The 17500-nt window shown below is 40.9% G+C and overlaps 1 protein-coding gene across 1 annotated transcript in view; it reads left to right on the plus strand.

The window, feature by feature from the left end:
* Nucleotides 1-14673: 14673 nt before the first annotated feature.
* Nucleotides 14674-17500, plus strand: part of cnpy3 (canopy FGF signaling regulator 3) — a 3986-nt gene continuing 1159 nt past the window's right edge. The window contains exons 1-6 of the mRNA XM_068587601.1: nucleotides 14674-14879; nucleotides 15651-15777; nucleotides 15886-15982; nucleotides 16075-16197; nucleotides 16838-16955; nucleotides 17105-17500. The exon at nucleotides 17105-17500 is cut by the window's right edge and continues 1159 nt beyond it. Of these exons, the coding sequence (XP_068443702.1) occupies nucleotides 14774-14879; nucleotides 15651-15777; nucleotides 15886-15982; nucleotides 16075-16197; nucleotides 16838-16955; nucleotides 17105-17421 (888 nt within the window). The 5' untranslated portion in view covers nucleotides 14674-14773 and the 3' untranslated portion in view covers nucleotides 17422-17500. The remainder of the gene's footprint in view (nucleotides 14880-15650; nucleotides 15778-15885; nucleotides 15983-16074; nucleotides 16198-16837; nucleotides 16956-17104) is intronic.

The following is a 17500-nucleotide window of genomic DNA, read 5'->3' on the forward strand; positions in this document are numbered from 1 at the left end:
CGGAGCAGCGAGATGCAAGAATAAAAAATAAAAACCTTCTCACCGTGAGACTGAGAGGATCCCGAGTCTGGATCCGTGTAAATCAGGTCAAGTGCAGCGGATGTTTCTTATGTAAGCAGCTTGAGTTTCATTTATTCATATGCTTTTTCATATTAATGTCACTTTATATTGGAAAACTTAAGTTGGACGTCCATATCTGGGGTCAGTGCTTCTCACCAAATGACTCCTCGCTAAGTCCCGCCCCTCCAACGCGGACCGGCCAATCAGGCGTTAGCTTGTCGCGGCTAAACGTTGCGTAACGGCGCTACTTCATGCCCAGAGAGGTCGGAAGAAGATTCATGTTCATAAAACGTTAAGTTTCTACGTAAAGAAAAACAAACATTTGGAGCTAACGAGCTAACGTTAGCATCGTACGTTAGCACGATAGCATTTCTATGCTACACCAGCTGCTGGAGGTGCTCTGCTTGTGAACACACGCTGCGTTTACCTTGTTTGACGTCGTGGTAACAGTGAACGCAGAGAAGCGGCGTTCCTTCGTTTCATCGTCTTCTGCCTCGATATGCAGACGATGTGACGCTTCGTTTTTACACTTTCATGGTTTGATTCTTTCTGAAATCACCTTTTTGCAAAGATTTGATCGTCTTTCTCTCTGGGTCTTCGGGCGGTGCAGCTAGCGGCAGAGTGCGCTCCATGGTGACGTAGCTCGTAGCAGCAAGGGGGCGGGACTTAAAGAGAGATATTCAAAAATGTGACTCTTTTTTTTTAATAGTATTTTTTTGTTTTTAAAGCTAACAGTATCAATACAGATATTTGAAACTGGAGGAAGAGCTGACGTGTGGAGGAAAACAAGGATTACGCCCCTCAAGTGAAGAAACTACATTTTCCTCAAATATTTCTTCACAATCTTTGTCTCCATCGGATAAAATACTGTGTCGCATCTTTGAATTCCTCTTCCTCATCGCAGTATAAACCGCAGCAGTGATGCCATCGTTTACCCTGATGCACCGACTCATAATGCACAGCAGTGGACATTATTTCACCCCTTTTATTGTGGAAATCTGCTTACATTTTCAGTAAATACTCACAGAAACAGATGAAAGGATGAAAAGCTCGTCAGCGACAGTAACCAAAAGGTGGCTGAGAGGAGGAGGAGGAGGAGGAGGAGGGGTCACTTCCTTTTGAATCTTTCAATGTAAAGGTCAGAACATGTTGAGTAAATGATGTTGCAGAACTTTATTTTACAAAGCACGGGAACCTGTAACCAGAAGAAGAAGAAGAGGAAGAGGAGGAGCGTTCAGACTCCATGAAAACATGTTGATATGTTTTGTGTTTGAACACAAAGCCTCTAATCACAGAAGCTCTATTCTCTCTGTTGTCTGGGATGCTTTTAGTGATCCGGCTGGTGTCACCGTTTTGTGTGTGTGTGTGTGTGTGTGTGTGTGTGTGTGTGTGTGTGTGTGTGTGTGTGTGTGTGTGTGTGTGTGTGTGTGTGTGTTTTGCCCCTTGTTTCAAACTGTAAACTCTTTTCATGCCGTGTGTCGAGAGCTTTTTAACAGCATGCTGTATAATCTGAATGTATTATTATTTTATTCAAGGAACAGCTGAAAAGGAGAGCAAGGGAGAGAGAGAGAGAGAGAGAGAGAGAGAGAGAGAGAGAGAGAGAGAGAGAGATGAGTTATTTCTTTTTTAACAAAGCCCTCGCTCGCCCGTTGTGTGGGCTGCACCGCTGAATAAAAACCAGCTTTCATCTCTTTCTCTCACTCGTTCTCTCTCTCTCTGCATCAACCTCCCCTCCACCAACTCAGTGTCAAGTTCTGCTATGAGACACACAGCGATCTCTGTGTGGGTGTGTGTGTGTGTGTGCGTGTGTGTGTGTGTGTGTGTGTGTGTGTGTGTGCGGAATGAGAAGCTGGCTGTCCTTTTGGCAGGAAACTGAAGCACCTTTCAGCAAAACTGGACTATTATTGAACCACTGAGAAACGCTCTTATCTTACTGTGAACACGGCGCTTTATTCCCTCACACACACACACACACACACACACACACACACACACACACACACACACACACAAAGGAATGCATTCAAGCGCACACAATGGCAGTACATTAAGGGTGCATGTGCACGCAGCACACGTGTTACTCCTCTACAGGTAAATGTGTCGCACATTTTCTTCACACTGCGTTTTTCCTCATGTTTTGTATATATTCAAATGTGCTAGTTAGCGGGAAAGGTAATCTACGACTGCAGGTTATTGCGATTAATAATTAAATATTAGCAGTGCAAAGCTATCGTACAACGCTGTGCAGCACACAACAACAGATTCCAACGAGGACTCTGATTGATTGATGATAACTCTGGTATTGGATTGTATTTTGTAATATTTTCTCAGTTGTTTTTTCACACACTCCCTCGCTAACACCTATCTTCATGTCGCGTGACGCTGGTCGAAGGCTATCGGCTTAATAATCATGTCCAGTGACCCCAAAACCAATCAAATGCCAGCACGCGTCACCACTGGCAACCGATGGTCTTGTCAAGTCAAAACACACACACACACACACACACACACACACACACACACACACACACACACACACACACACACATACTCGTTTAACCTGATCGGCGAGGACAGTGGTCATAAAGGTGTCTCCTGGGGACCACCCTTTCTAAATGAGATACAGACATGGTTCCAAGTCCCAAAATTTTTTTTTAATTTTAGATTTTCAAATGTCACTTGAAATGTTAAGATTTGTCATTTTAAATTTTTCACTTATTGCATAGGACATTTACCAACACGATGGGGACTTAAGAAGAGGGTTGGTACCGGGTGTTGCCAATAGGGGGGGACAAATGGTCTGTTGTTCTGGGCCCAGTGTAAGTGAGTGAGTGACACTCAGGGTTGACAGGAATTGGCAGCAGATGCAGAGGGCAACGATTCCCAAACTATTTGACCTATTCCACATCCCACAATGGACAGGGAAAAATCGATAGGGACTAGCGATGGAACGGTTTATGAAAACCGTCCGAACCGTTCGGTTCGACTGTCTCGGTTGAACACTGGGAATAAATCACGTACTCATCCCAGGAGCAGCCCCCATGTCGCACTCAAAATTTCACTGGAATTTTCTAGTTGTTATTTACTGGAGGAAAGGAACATGAGGTTACAAAAACAATCTTTGCGTACTTTGTTTTTTTGTAAAACAGTAGTAGCTACTAATAGTAGCTGTTCACACAATTAAAGTTTGAGTTATAGACTGAGTTATACAAACAAGCAACACAAATGTCGAATGAAAAGTCTGTCAGACATTTTATTTTTAACAGCAGTAATTACATAACGAGCTGCTGCTGCTTTACAGAACTGCAGCAGTGCATTAACATGTATAGAGAGAGAGAGAGAGAGAGAGAGAGAGAGAGAGAGAGAGAGAGAGAGAGAGAGAGAGAGACAGTGAGACAGACAGACAGACAGTGAGACAGACAGACAGTGATAGAGACAGACAGACAGTGAGAGAGACAAACAGACAGACAGACAGTGAGAGAGACAAACAGACAGACAGTCAGTGAGAGAGACAGACAGACAGTGAGAGAGACAGACAGACAGACAGACAGACAGTGAGAGAGACAGACAGACAGACAGACAGACAGACAGACAGACAGTGAGAGAGACAAACAGACAGACAGTCAGTGAGAGAGACAGACAGACAGTGAGAGAGACAGACAGTGAGACAGACAGACAGAAAGACAGACAGACAGACAGTGAGAGAGGCAGAGAGAGAGACAGACAGACAGACAGTGAGAGAGACAGACAGTGAGAGAGACAGACAGACAGACAGAAAGTGAGAGAGACAGAGAGAGAGACAGACAGACAGTGAGAGAGACAGACAGTGAGAGAGACAGACAGACAGTCAGTGAGAGAGACAGACAGACAGACAGACAGTGAGAGAGACAGACAGACAGTGAGAGAGACAGACAGACAGACAGTGAGAGAGACAGACAGACAGACAAACAGACAGACAGACAGACAGACAGACAGACAGTGAGAGAGACAGACAGTGAGAGAGACAGACAGACAGTGAGAGAGACAGACAGACAGTGAGAGAGACAAACAGACAGACAGACAGTGAGAGAGACAGACAGACAAACAGACAGACAGTGAGAGAGACAGACAGACAGACAGACAGTGAGAGAGACAGACAGACAGTGAGACAGACAAACAGACAGTCAGTGAGAGAGACAGACAGACAGAGAGACAGACAGACAGTGAGAGAGACAAACAGACAGACAGACAGTGAGAGAGACAGACAGACAGACAGTGAGAGAGACAGACAGTGAGACAGACAGTGAGACAGACAGTGAGACAGACAGAAAGACAGACAGACAGAAAGACAGACAGACAGACAGTGAGAGAGACAGACAGACAGACAGACAGACAGACAGACAGACAGACAGACAGACAGTGAGAGAGGCAGAGAGAGAGACAGACAGTGAGACAGACAGAAAGACAGACAGACAGTGAGACAGACAGAAAGACAGACAGACAGACAGTGAGAGAGGCAGAGAGAGAGACAGACAGACAGTGAGAGAGACAGACAGACAGATAGTGAGAGAGACAGACAGACAGACAGACAGTGAGAGAGACAGAGAGAGAGAGAGAGAGAGAGAGACCCCTTTTTAAATATTGACTGATGAGGAAATAATCATTATAAACTAATGTAGAGACTATTTATGACTCAGAATATGAGCAGTATGAGGGTTAAACAAATTTTTTTAAACATTTGCTAATCTCTAAAAAGGTAGAAGCGTAACACTACAAAAAATTCTCTGTTATGTATCAAATAAAATGTATAAAATAAAGTGCAAATTAACTGTTAAATAAAATATTGCATTGATTGCATTGCATATAAATTAAATACTCTGAGCAGATCACTGCTATTAGAGGAACTTCAAACGCTGACCTGTGAGGTTCAGCTGTAACAGATCACACGGTGGTCACTTTGCAAGAGCTACATTAGCAGCCTCTCTTTCGAACACAAAACAAGAGAACGTCTTGCAGTTAACATGAACTTGTACACCACCGCTTCCAAGTGTCTATATGGTTTTTCACGTCGTACTTCACAGCATCCCAGGTCCTACCTTTAAGTGCCTCTGGAAGTGCATGGATACATTCAAGACACTGTGCTTTACTAGGAACCTTTCTAGTCTGAATGCTGTCCATCAGCTTCTGTTCCACAGCTTCGACTTCTTCCTTGCTCCACATCTTCTTCCTTCTTGGTGCATCTGTACAATAAAATAAAAGGTTGGTGCGGGTGATTACTATAGATTTGCGTGTGTGTGTGCACGCTATAGACAGTCCGGAGGCTGCACTGCCCCCGCAGTTGTGTTCCACCTTTTTCATTTCGTCAACATCACATCCCTGGGCATTGATGAGAGGAATTGATAAGCTCGGAGAAATACGATGTTGATGGATTGAGAAGTTTACTGGCAAGAAGGAAAGGATGGCAATATCTATCTTCAAATAGTAATGGCCTGTGTTTAGTCAACTTTACAGTTTGTTGTGTTCCTTTTACATTGGTTTTCCTTTCTGTATTTTTTAAATTTGTTTGCTGAGGTATGTATGACTGGTGCAACTGTTTGTTTGTTACAGACCCCCTTGAACCACACACCAAATTGTGCCCCCCTAAGTAGTTTGTCACCAGCCGCCACTGCATTTGACTTGTAGGGAAACTGAAAACGCAAGTGAGCAGTCATACTGGAGATAAACCTTTTAGTTCAGTTTGTGGAAATTAGTTAAAAATAAAACTATTTTCGTCAGTCAGATTTTCATCAAAGTTTTGTTGAAAATATCATACTGTCTTTTCTGAGTTGTGTGTGAGGAGAGTTTCATCACACCCCAAATACCAGTAATTGTAGGAATAGTGGACATCCTGAAACCAACAATGGCTGCGTTTCCCTGAGTCGATCATTCATAAGGACTTAAGAAGGCTCTTAAGAAGGGTTCAGCTAAGAAGGAGCGCTAAGATAGGGGTGTCTTAGCGCTTAAGAGCTTCTTAACGCATCTGGGAAACGCAGCCAATGTCTGTATGAGACTAGAAAATAACTCCCTGAAACAGGTTATTGGTAAAATACCTTTGCTTGGCTGTGATGAGGTATCAGAGTCATGGTCCTCCTCTGTCCAGGTCCTCTTGATGGGTTTCGTCTTCTTCACAGGTCTTGACCCTCTTTTGCTCCTCTGATACGTCTGATTTTTGTGTAGAACTGGGCACATCCTCATCCTCACTTATTTCACTGCTTGTCATTGAGGTATTTGCAGAGATCCCAAGCATTTCCTTTGTAAACTAGCAAAGAAAAAGTGAGATGTGACTCAATTAGTAAGTTTTAAAAAAATATTTCCCATCAACAATAGTATAGTTCGTAATTTTGTCATTACAAATGATTTCAAAATACACACGGGTTTGTCTGCAAACTTACAAAAACAGTTTCAGTTCTCTTGAGTCGAGGAACATCTGGGTCTGAAGGGTACTGGACCGTTTCCTGAAAGAGTTACCAAAAAACATACTTTTAAATACAATTTCCAATTACAGAATAATCAATTTTTACATTGTGTTAAGATAGATCTACTGCTTATAAATACGATAACAACTATTAATGAAAATGGAGCTTTTGCTGTTATGAAGAAAAATAAACTATAATAAGTAATAAATGGAGAACTGGCTGTGTAACAACCAACAAAATCTAATATATACAGTGGGTAATGAAAGTATTGAAACCATCTTCATTGTTTTACTATTTCTTATGTTGAAGCCTTGTGTCAAAGTAAAACAATTATATTTTTCCTCATGAATCTCCACTTAGTTCCTCACGAGGACAACCCAAAAAATGTAGAACTTCAAACACAAATAAATGCTCTATCTCTCCCTCTCAATTAGCTGGCTCTTTTCAACACTGTTCATTTCTCAAGTTTAAACATTAAAGAACCAATATAATTGTCACTCAATGTGACAATATGTCACTTAATTTCTGATTAATATCAAATAAATTTGACCAATAAAATATGTTTATTTGTCTACCCGGGTGCGCTACCACATTTTTTTTAACTTGCTAGCTCCAGCAGTACAACCTAAAAAAAGTAAGTATACAGCCCTGATTAATGTTCACCGCCAAATACATTTTATCTCTTTCTGTCTCCCCCTATTTGAGTACCTGCTTGCATCTGTGGCATCTCTCTTTATGTGCGACATCCCCTGCACTCACCTCCATTGGCTCGTCTGTCTTCTCTCCCTCCTTCTGATCTTCTGACTTTTCAGGGTGGGTCTGGCCCTGCAAATGAGGTCGTTACATACAAAATACGAGTCAGCCCTGACATAATTATACATGTATGCCTGAAAAATATCTTGTGCTCAGACTTTAGGTTAGCCAGAATATGCCAGGTTTTGGCCATCAAGCGTAATTGACAGGCAATATCGATGGCCAAAATGTTCAGCAGGAAATATGCCAAATAAATAAATAACAATGAATTAATGGTAGCCGATGTTAAATAGCCTAATATTGTGTGAGCTGTATGTGACAAATATTAACGTATACATATACACTTTGCAAAAGTTAGGTTTTCCCCCTGAATTTAGGTTGCACTTTGCAGCCACAGCCCTGCGGACCCATGCTGTGGCTGACAGCATTTAAAGCCGACATCCCTTGGCCAATTTTTTTTTAATCAAACGATGGTGAAATAAGTATTGCAGTTGAGGCCAGTAAGGCCACATAAAAGCGTCAAGCTCTTCTGCTCCTTAATAAACAGAAAATTGGACAGCAGCCTTTCCAAACACAATGTTTCAAACCAGAATGGCAGGATAAATTAAAATGGTTAAGACATGAAAATGTGGATGGAATAAACAAAACGTTCTGGAGCATTTGTGAGATTGCAGGTAGGACAAAATGTTTTACCAAACGATCTATCAATCTATCAATAAGCTATTTACATCTTACGAAAACCACTGCAGCTTTTAAAGGGAGCGGACCGATCTTAGGCTGTATAGGCTATTTACATCTCACAAAACCACAATTTCTTCACAGACAACTTCAGATGGCTATTAAAACTTACACTGATGGGTTTGTCTACATCAAGGAAGCAGATATGTTTATAAAAGTAGCTGTAATACAAAGTCACACAAAGTCTTGTGCAAGTCTCGCTCAGTGTATTTACAGCTAGTCTGAAGCGCTCCTGTAAATTAATTCAACCAAGTAATATGAACTCAAAACAATATGGGACAAAGTGTTTTTTGTAGCATATTGATAAGTATTTTCTCAATAATGGCTGAATATTTAGATGATTTTGAGGATATGGAAGATGACTTTGAATACAGCGGTCAGCCATGTGACTGACACATGTGACTGCTACTTTTACAAACATATATGCTTCCTTGAAGTATACAAACCCATCAGTGTACGTTTGAATAGCCATCTGAAGTTGTCTGTGAAAGAAATTGCAGTTTCGTGAGATGTAAATAGCCTAAACAGCCTAAGACTGGTCCGCTCCCATTAAAAGCTGCAGTGGCGATGCAGGGACATAGGGAACTACTACATCATAGGAGCAATTCAAAAAAGCTTCAGATTAATTATTTTAAACCTTGAATAAAAAATAAAAAAGGCTACTTGTTATATTTTATTGTTGTATGCTAACTAAGGTTGCAAAGTTTGTGACGAGTTCATTCTGCTAAATATTTTTAATAAACTAGCTTACATTTGTTGGATCATAGCATTTGTGTTTTTGTTATATTACTATTTAAATACTATTAAATTGCTGTTTAAAATATGACTTGTAGGTATTGGAATATTTACAGGCCTCCATCTCACCTCACTGTTCTTCTTGGTAATGCGCAGGTCCATGTCTATCAGCTGGTTGGTGTTATTGGTAGTAGTGTTAGTCTCCTCTGAGGGCAAATCCAACTTAAGCTGCTGACACCCGAGCAACTGCTGCTTTGGGTGGTACACAGCTCCTATCTAGATGAAAGAGTGAAAGAGGAGAGGAAGCAAGGAGGTGAGACAAGGAGGTGAGGCAAGGAGAAACTTCATCACAAAGTCACCACTTGCGCACAGGACAAGGCTTTTGAAGAATAATTTGTCCTGTGTGATCTTTTAGTATTTACTCTATATGCTTTCAATAGTGGCAAGACGAACAGTCAGATAAAACACCTGTAGATTACTGTATTAGCCGACAGATTACAGATGACACTACAACACTTGGTTTGGAAGAAAGGCATTTTTCTAAATTTCTGAAATTATTTATTAGGAATATTAATCAATAACTTCAATATGATACAGTGTAGTGTCACCAAACTCTCTACACACTTCATTGGTCTGCTACAGATTACACTACAACACTCTTAGTATGAAAAATGTCTTCCTTTTTAATTGTCTCATTTGTAAGATAAAGTGGAGTGGTCCCATTGATTAATATTCATAAAGAAAATTCCCAGAAATTATGAAAAGTCCTTATTTTCTCAAATAAGTGTTGTAGTGTAATCTGTTGAAGAAAAATTAAGAATGTAGTAATTTTGGTGACACTACACTGTATTATAGTGAGGTAATTTAATATTTTTGTGATATCACTGCTCTCACAGCTGCACGTACACACTGGCTTGTTTTGTTGAAAATTAGGTTGTAGCTCGTTGTCCATCTTACTACGGTTAAAAACATGCATGTTTTGAGTTTTAACAACGTTTCACTTAAGAATCTGCGAATATCTTTCCAATTTGACCATAGCTTTCTTAGCCTTAGCAGAGCTGTTAGCTAACACTAATTGGCTTATGCTACTCCATTCACGAGTAATATCGGTGTTTATCATAACCTATTGATTAAAAATCATGACATATTAAAGCAAAGAGAAGAGAACTTTAAATCTTACCTGCAGCTGGTGCCGAGTTAGACAAGTATTGTGATGAGTCCGAAGCAGAGCGATTCTTCTTCTGAAACGTTCCATGTGCCGTCAGCCGAGGGGGGAGGGCGAGGTGAGGAGGGGGGAGGGGAGAAAGGAGCATTGCTCTGCTCAGCATTGCTCTGCTGCAGGCTGCAGGCTGCAGGTGCAGACCGACACGCCCTTTGAAGCTGATGGGCCATTAATTAAGAGTGGGCAGAGGACCACGCAGTATTCCTCTACTTCTCAACTGTGACTCACAGTGTAGTTTTACAGACTAGTGTTGCAGATAACTGATGTTTCACATTTAACACTACAGTAAACTGCAAAATAGAAAATTGTTAACATTAAATTATCTCTCCTGAACTAAAGTTTCACAATATTAGTAGTGGACACTAACTAAGTACTTTTACTTTAGTATTTTGAAGTACTTTTAGTCTACTAGTATTTCCATTTTATGCAACTTTATACTTACAATCCACTATATTTCAGAGGGAAATACTGTACTTTCAAAACCTTTGCTTTTTATTGACATAAATAATCTAGATGCAGTGTAATTACTAGTTTGGCTGTACTAGATATTTGATATATTCAATAATATCAAATATCTAGTACCCTCAAGTTATTGACTAAATTAATAGTAGCCTGTAATTAAAAGTATTAATTTTCCCATTTCATGGACACATGCCAGCCCAGGCCTAGTTTCAGAGAGCACTTTGAGAGAGGCCCAGTATATAAAATGAAGCTTTTTGTTTATTAGTTTGTTTGTTTTTAGTGGTAATAGTGACCAAAATGAGTCACCCTCAGACAATAGAGCGTATTCACCCACGTGACCACAACAAGCTTTGACGGCCATGTTGGGGTCCATGCACGGCATTGTTTTGCTGTGTTTTATGCCGCTCTTCTTAAGAAATGACCATCATATCCTGAAAGAGACACAATTTCAGTTCAAAATGGTGTGCCTTGTAATTGTGGTACTGTGCCTTATTGTTAGATGTGGAACTAATGATTCAGAATATGGGTTTATCAGCTCAACAAGACAGGCTATTACTTCAACTTTTCATGCATCTACTTCGGCTTCACTCGGCGTATGAGCGTTAGGACTGTTCTCATGTGTTTCTGTTGATACATCGGGTTGTGGGCACGTTTCCATTGACACACTCTCATCAATAATCTTCTTTTGCTCTTTCGAGTGAAAATAAATGTATTTCACTTGTGCAAAAGGAACTGTGGATGGAAACTTTGGAGGAAGCCATGAACATGTCAACTCTGTGGGGCGATGTCTGCCTTTACTCTGTGATTCATTTCAAGCTAAAATAAAACACTGGCGACATGTGAACAGCGCTCAGCGCGGCCAGCCAAACAGTCACTGCTGGTCCTGAATGAGCTGGAAGCGGCGTCATCCAGACACTCGTCCTGGAGAAATCTTTCTTTGGTAATGCAGAAGGACATGAGGTTGCAGGGCTCTTGCATAATCAAACAGCGGACACGCTAGGTCAACGTCTTCTGACATTTAATAAGTGGACCCTAAGATGGCGTGATTGAGATGCTGACATCACGTGAATACGCTCTATAGTGCTGAGAACCTAGGGTATATGCTTGGAGGACTTACCAATTACAAAAGCTAAAAAATATCAGTTATGGTTTTTATCATACAGAATGAAGACTTTTAACTGACTTGAAGATATGCTCATATACTGTCAACTCATAATCTAACCCAAACGCTTAGAGTAAAAGTTTTCACAAATTTATTTTAAAACCTCACATCTTGTCTCTGTCGTGCTGCCGCATTTCTGCTCTAAAACACACAAAATGGCTTCAGTGATGCACATCTAAGGTAGGCTACAGCTCCTGAGAATAAAGATAGCCCATTTTAAAATTAAACAGGAAAAAATCCACTCATTTGGTCACTATACAGTAGCATTTGTGCAGAACACTAGTGGGGTGTTCTAGAACAGCTGATAACCTAATCATAATCTAACCCAAACCTTATAGTACTGTGGAAATAAATAATTATTAAAAATGTATCTGCAAATCAACTGCAGTCTCCCTCAACACTGATAATTAGAAACAACAGCAAGTGATAAGCTTAGAACTCAGGAAGACAGTGGAAAGAGTTTGGAGACAGCTAAATTAGTTTTGTTAATACTGTGTGAGCATGACAGAGGGGCCTACGTTCTCTGAGTGTTTAAGGATGCTTAATTTGTTAACAGAAAAGTGCTTATGTTAGCTGTTAGCTGCTGGCTGTTGGCCGCTAACATTGACAATGACGCACTGATTTAAAAAAGATAGAAGAAAGCTAGCTGTTTTCTACTACAGAGATCTCTGGCTGCTGTGCTGGTGCTGTAACCCAGTGGTTATCTAGCCTGATTAGTCTCTTATTCAGTGTCAATAGGCACACTCTTTAAGAGTCACAACAGTAAGCTCTGCTTTACGGCTGTAGAGCAGTGACCTCAGAGCAGGAAAGTTTGCGGGTTAGCACTTGAATAATGCTGGGAAGGGAGAAGACATGGCTGTAGCCAGTCTCTATTAGCTGTCTTTCACATCAAGTCACCACTTCTTACACTGTTTTCCTGCTAGTGTAGGTGGACCAGAGGCAGGCAGAGACTGCAGTGTCCCAGGACTTGTCGCCAGCCATTTTGAGTATCAAAAAACATTTTCTTTCTATAGAGCTCTATAGCCACCTTACAGCTTACATTTGTACATGAGATTACTTGCATATATGGTTACTTTTAACACAGTTGAACAGGTTAAAGTTATGTTTCTGCCACAACTGAGTACTTTCTTCTGAACCGCTTTACTAGCGATGGGAAAAACAGTTCTTTTGATTTTACTGAATCACTAGAATCTGTTCAATAAAAAGATACATTCAAAAAATGCTTTCACTGGCTCATTCAGTGCTTAGCAGGAGCCCTGACTGCATCATGTATAGTTCTCTAACTCCCTGAACTGGTAAACAGCCAAATGATCCGTCATTCAGTTCATGATTCAGCCCGGATTGAGCTTCACATTCACTCTTTTAACACGCTCACTGCACGTACTGAAGGACGGTGTTCACGGACCATAGTACACAGTGGGTGACACAGCGCTACTTTGAGTGGTATACATGGACTGCATGGGAGTCCTCAGCTCTGTGTGCAGTACATTCACTGAACATGCTACACGGATGTTGGCAAGTTGATACAGCACTAATTTTAGGAGTAGGCTATGGTAACTGAACTTTAATCAGGTCCTCTGCACTGAGTGGCAGTTCTCTCTGTTTGCAGTACGCAAGTGACACAGTGCTACTTTCAGCACAATACATGAACGTGAATCACGTCCTCAGCGACAGTTCTCTCTGTGTGCAATAGGTTTGCAAGTGAGTGACACAGAGCGCTACTTTCGGCAGTTCGTTAACTGAATGAGAATCACTCTCCTGCCATGACAGAGTCCCCTCTCTGTGTGCAGTATGTTTGCAAGTGACACAACACTATTCTCTACAGTAAATTCACTGAACGAGTCTGCGCTGACTGGTGGTGTGTTCACTGTGTTTCACAACTGAAAAACATCACAAAATTATTCAATTAAGATAACCACAAGATTTATAATTATCTAAATGTACAAATGGTAAACTTTTAGGGGGTGAACCCACCACCCAATACCTCACTAACTCTGCCTGGAAAATTCAAAGCACAAAGAAAAGAGAACTGTAATGAGCATACAAAATTAAACAAATAAGCAAACAAAAGCGAACTCTATAAAATTCTCATAAGCTAAGAGGCCCAAATTGTAATAATCAGGTAACAAAAATGGTATAAAAGGATAATAAACACATTCTAATGACAAAAATGGCATTTAGTCATATAAAAAGTTCATACACTGAAAAAACAGTGCTTGGTGGGGACTTAGTTCATACACTGTAATGACAGGTTTGGCCTCCGGGAGTGATATAGAGCAAACACACAATGTGAGAAAAACGAATTGCTGGGGACTTTGAAAACACTGCAGTACCAGGTTCTGGCTCTGGGATTGCTATAGAGCACACACAAAGTCATAAAAAACAGCCTCCAAGGGACTTTTTAGAAAACTTCACCAGCCATCTTGAAACGTCATTTCCTATTCATTGGACTAGTTCACACCGTGGGGACCATGGTTTTGGTCCCCATGATGTTTTTGGTCCCCAGGGTGTTGGTGTGTATTCATGTCGATGTCCCCTTAACGTTAGATAAACGAACGCACACACACACACACACACACACACACACACACACGTTCAATATTGCATAACCAGTAGTAACTTCCGGTGCTTTAGCTTAGCGCGTGGCTCCCTCTGCTGGCTGAAATACAACATTACAGAACAATGAGGCCAAAGATAGTCTGTAAACAGGAGGAGTTACTCGTGAGGAAAGAGCGTGGCACCTTCTGGTCTCCTGGAAGGAAAAAGGAAGGAAAAACTACAATATATAAATATGTACCTTGGAGATGTAGTAAAAAAAAGTACAATGTTTGTATGTAATAGAGGAGTATAAAATAAAAGAAAAAAGGGAAATACTCATGTAACGTATAAAGTACTTCATTACTTCACTCACGCCCATAATAAGAGGTGAAAATACATGAGTTTAATTATTGTCCCCAAAGAAAAGCGCAGAGTGATGCCTCTTACCTTTATTGTCCTGTCTTGCGTTCCTCCCCCTTTGATTGGTCCAGCTGCTGCCACTTCGAGCGTTCTGATTGGCCCTCAGCTCAAAGCGGAAGTACTCGCTTCTTCATTTTGCTGCAGCTGCGATGAACCAGGAAGCGATGTAGAAACTGAGCGATAACGGACCTTTTCACGCTTTTTTATACTCGCAAACCGATTTTAATGAGTAAATAAAGAGCCAACGATATGATTTTAGCTGCATATTTATCGCTTTTCTCCGTATTATCCTCGGCCGGAGCAGCTAAGACTGGAGGGGACGATGACTGGGTCTATCTGCCCAACAAATGTGAAGGTAACCACGCCAGGGTCCGTGGACCAGAATGAGGATTATTTGACATTTCACTGTATTTTCTCTGTCTGCGGGATTACATTCATAAAAAACATTATTATTGCTCCCACAATAATCCCTGTTTACATTCGGCCTGGCCCGTTATGTCACCAGCATCCTCTAAATATCTTCTTCTGCAGACCAGATGTTGTAAATGGAGCTCACAATACGTGTTGTGAGCACAAGTGCACGTTCAAGATTGTGTTGATCATCTTTAAAAAAGAAAAACATGTCTTTACTTTTTGCACTATAACCAATACTTACATGCAAACATGCAAGTGACTCCATGTGTTTACTTCCTTCTATTTTAATTTAAATATGTTTATAAAAATGTTTTTTTATTTATTTCTATGTGATTAATTTAGTAAATATATATTTATAAACACGATATGCAGTAAATAAATTAACAATGAAAAATAATAAATAAATACATACAAGTTTAGGTTTTGTTTGAAACATTTTTTTTATATTTTAAATGAAATACTTTTTTAAATATTTATTTCATAAATTAAAAGACTGTGGCCAAGAAGGAAACCGTGGTCAACGTTTTAAACTCAAAATGGACATATTTTAAAATGTGTATATATATATATATATAACACAAAAATATAACATATAATATAAATCTATAATAGCGATATCTGGACAGTGATTCACTGAGTATCAGCTTTAAATGTGTGTATTTGATGTATTTGACCAGCTGCTCGTCAGTAACGCTGCGTCTCCGTTCTTCAGTCTGTAAGTTCGTCAGCATCGAGATGAAGTCGGCGTTCGATGAGACGGGAAAAACCAAAGAAGTCATCGGCCGAAACTACGGCTTCATCGACAGCAAGGGGGCGCCGCCCATCAAATACGTCAAGTCGTGAGTTATGACATCGCTTCGTTATATTTATTTAAAGCTGAAGGGGTTAAACAGACTCCTGTGGTTGTATAGAAGCCTGTGAGTGACAGCTGCTCTCTCTCTGCACAGAGACCTCCGCTTCATCGAGGTGATAGAGAACGTGTGTCAGAGGCTGCTGACCTACAATCTGCACAAAGAGAGAAGTGGAAGTAACCGCTTTGCCAAGGTGTGTGTGTGTGTGTGTGTGTGTGTGTGTGTGTGTGTGTTATAAGAGCATGTTAACAGTGTGTACAGGTGAGTGACAGCGTTGTGTTTCAGGGCATGTCAGAGACCTTCTCCACGCTGCACGGTCTGGTGAACAAAGGCGTGAACGTGGTGATGGACATCCCCTTCGAGCTGTGGAACGAGACGTCTGCAGAGGTGGCCGACCTGAAGAAACAGGTGCTGCACTTCCTCACACTGCACTTCCTCATGCTGCACTTCCTCATGCTGCACTTCCTCATGCTGCACTTCCTCACACTGCACTTCCTCACACTGCACTTCCTCACGCTGCACTTCCTCACGCTGCACTTCCTCACGCTGCACTTCCTCACGCTGCACTTCCTCACGCTGCACTTCCTCACACTGTATATATGTATATATATGTATATATATGTATATATATATATATAATTTTATATTTAAAACAACTTTTTTTAAATTAAAAAAATATATAAATATTTATATATATATTTTAATTATTATATTTATATATATTTATATATATATATTTATATATATATATATATATTTATATATATATATATTTATATATAAATATATATATATATATATATATATATATATATATATATATATATATATATATATATATATATATATACAGTTCATAGTTTATATAGTTCATGATCCGCTCTTAGATTAGTACAAATTGATGATTATATTTCAAATAATTCAAACTGGTTTCATGTCATTCTGTGAATGTGCATCACTTCAACCTGCAGAGAAGATACAGAGTGATGCTGGCAAAGTGTGTATATATATATATATATATTTATATTTATATGAATCTGTGTGTCAGTGCGACGTGATGATCGAGAAGTACGAGGAAGTGATTGAGGACTGGTACAAAGGAAGTCAGGAGGAAGACCTGACCGCCTTCCTGTGTGAGCGGCACGTCCTGAAAGGACAGGACAAAGGTAACACACACACACACACACACACACACACACACACACACACACACACACACACACACACACACACACACACACACACACACACACACACACACACACACACACACACACACACACACACACACTCACCTCCCCCGCTGTGTCCCCAGCCTGCCTGGACGAGCAGTGGTCCCCGGCCCAGAAGAAGAAGGGCGACCTGGCGGCCATCGCCGAGGACAAGAAGAAGAAGGGCGAGCAGGCGGCGGCGGAGGACAGGAAGAAGAAGAAGGGCGGGAAGAAGGCGGAGGGAGGAGGAGGAGGCGGCTCGGAGGGGGAGAAGACCTCCAAGAAGAAGAAGAACGAGAAGAAGGCCAAGAAGAAGAAGAAGAGCAAAGCGCCGGTGGAGAGAGCCGCCGGAGGGGGGGCGTCGTCGGACGAGGACGTCCAGCCTCGGGTGCCTCTGTCTGGGCACAAGACGGAGCTGTGAGGGCCTGGTTCTTCCAGAACTTAGTAAAAAAAATAAATTATCAATAATGAATAAAAAGCTGCGGGTGGAGTCGCTGAGC

The sequence above is a fragment of the Clinocottus analis genome, unplaced genomic scaffold (assembly GCF_023055335.1).
Source record: "Clinocottus analis isolate CAN_PGR_092001 unplaced genomic scaffold, fCliAna1.0.p SCAF_21, whole genome shotgun sequence".
NCBI classification, from domain to species: domain Eukaryota; kingdom Metazoa; phylum Chordata; class Actinopteri; order Perciformes; family Cottidae; genus Clinocottus; species Clinocottus analis.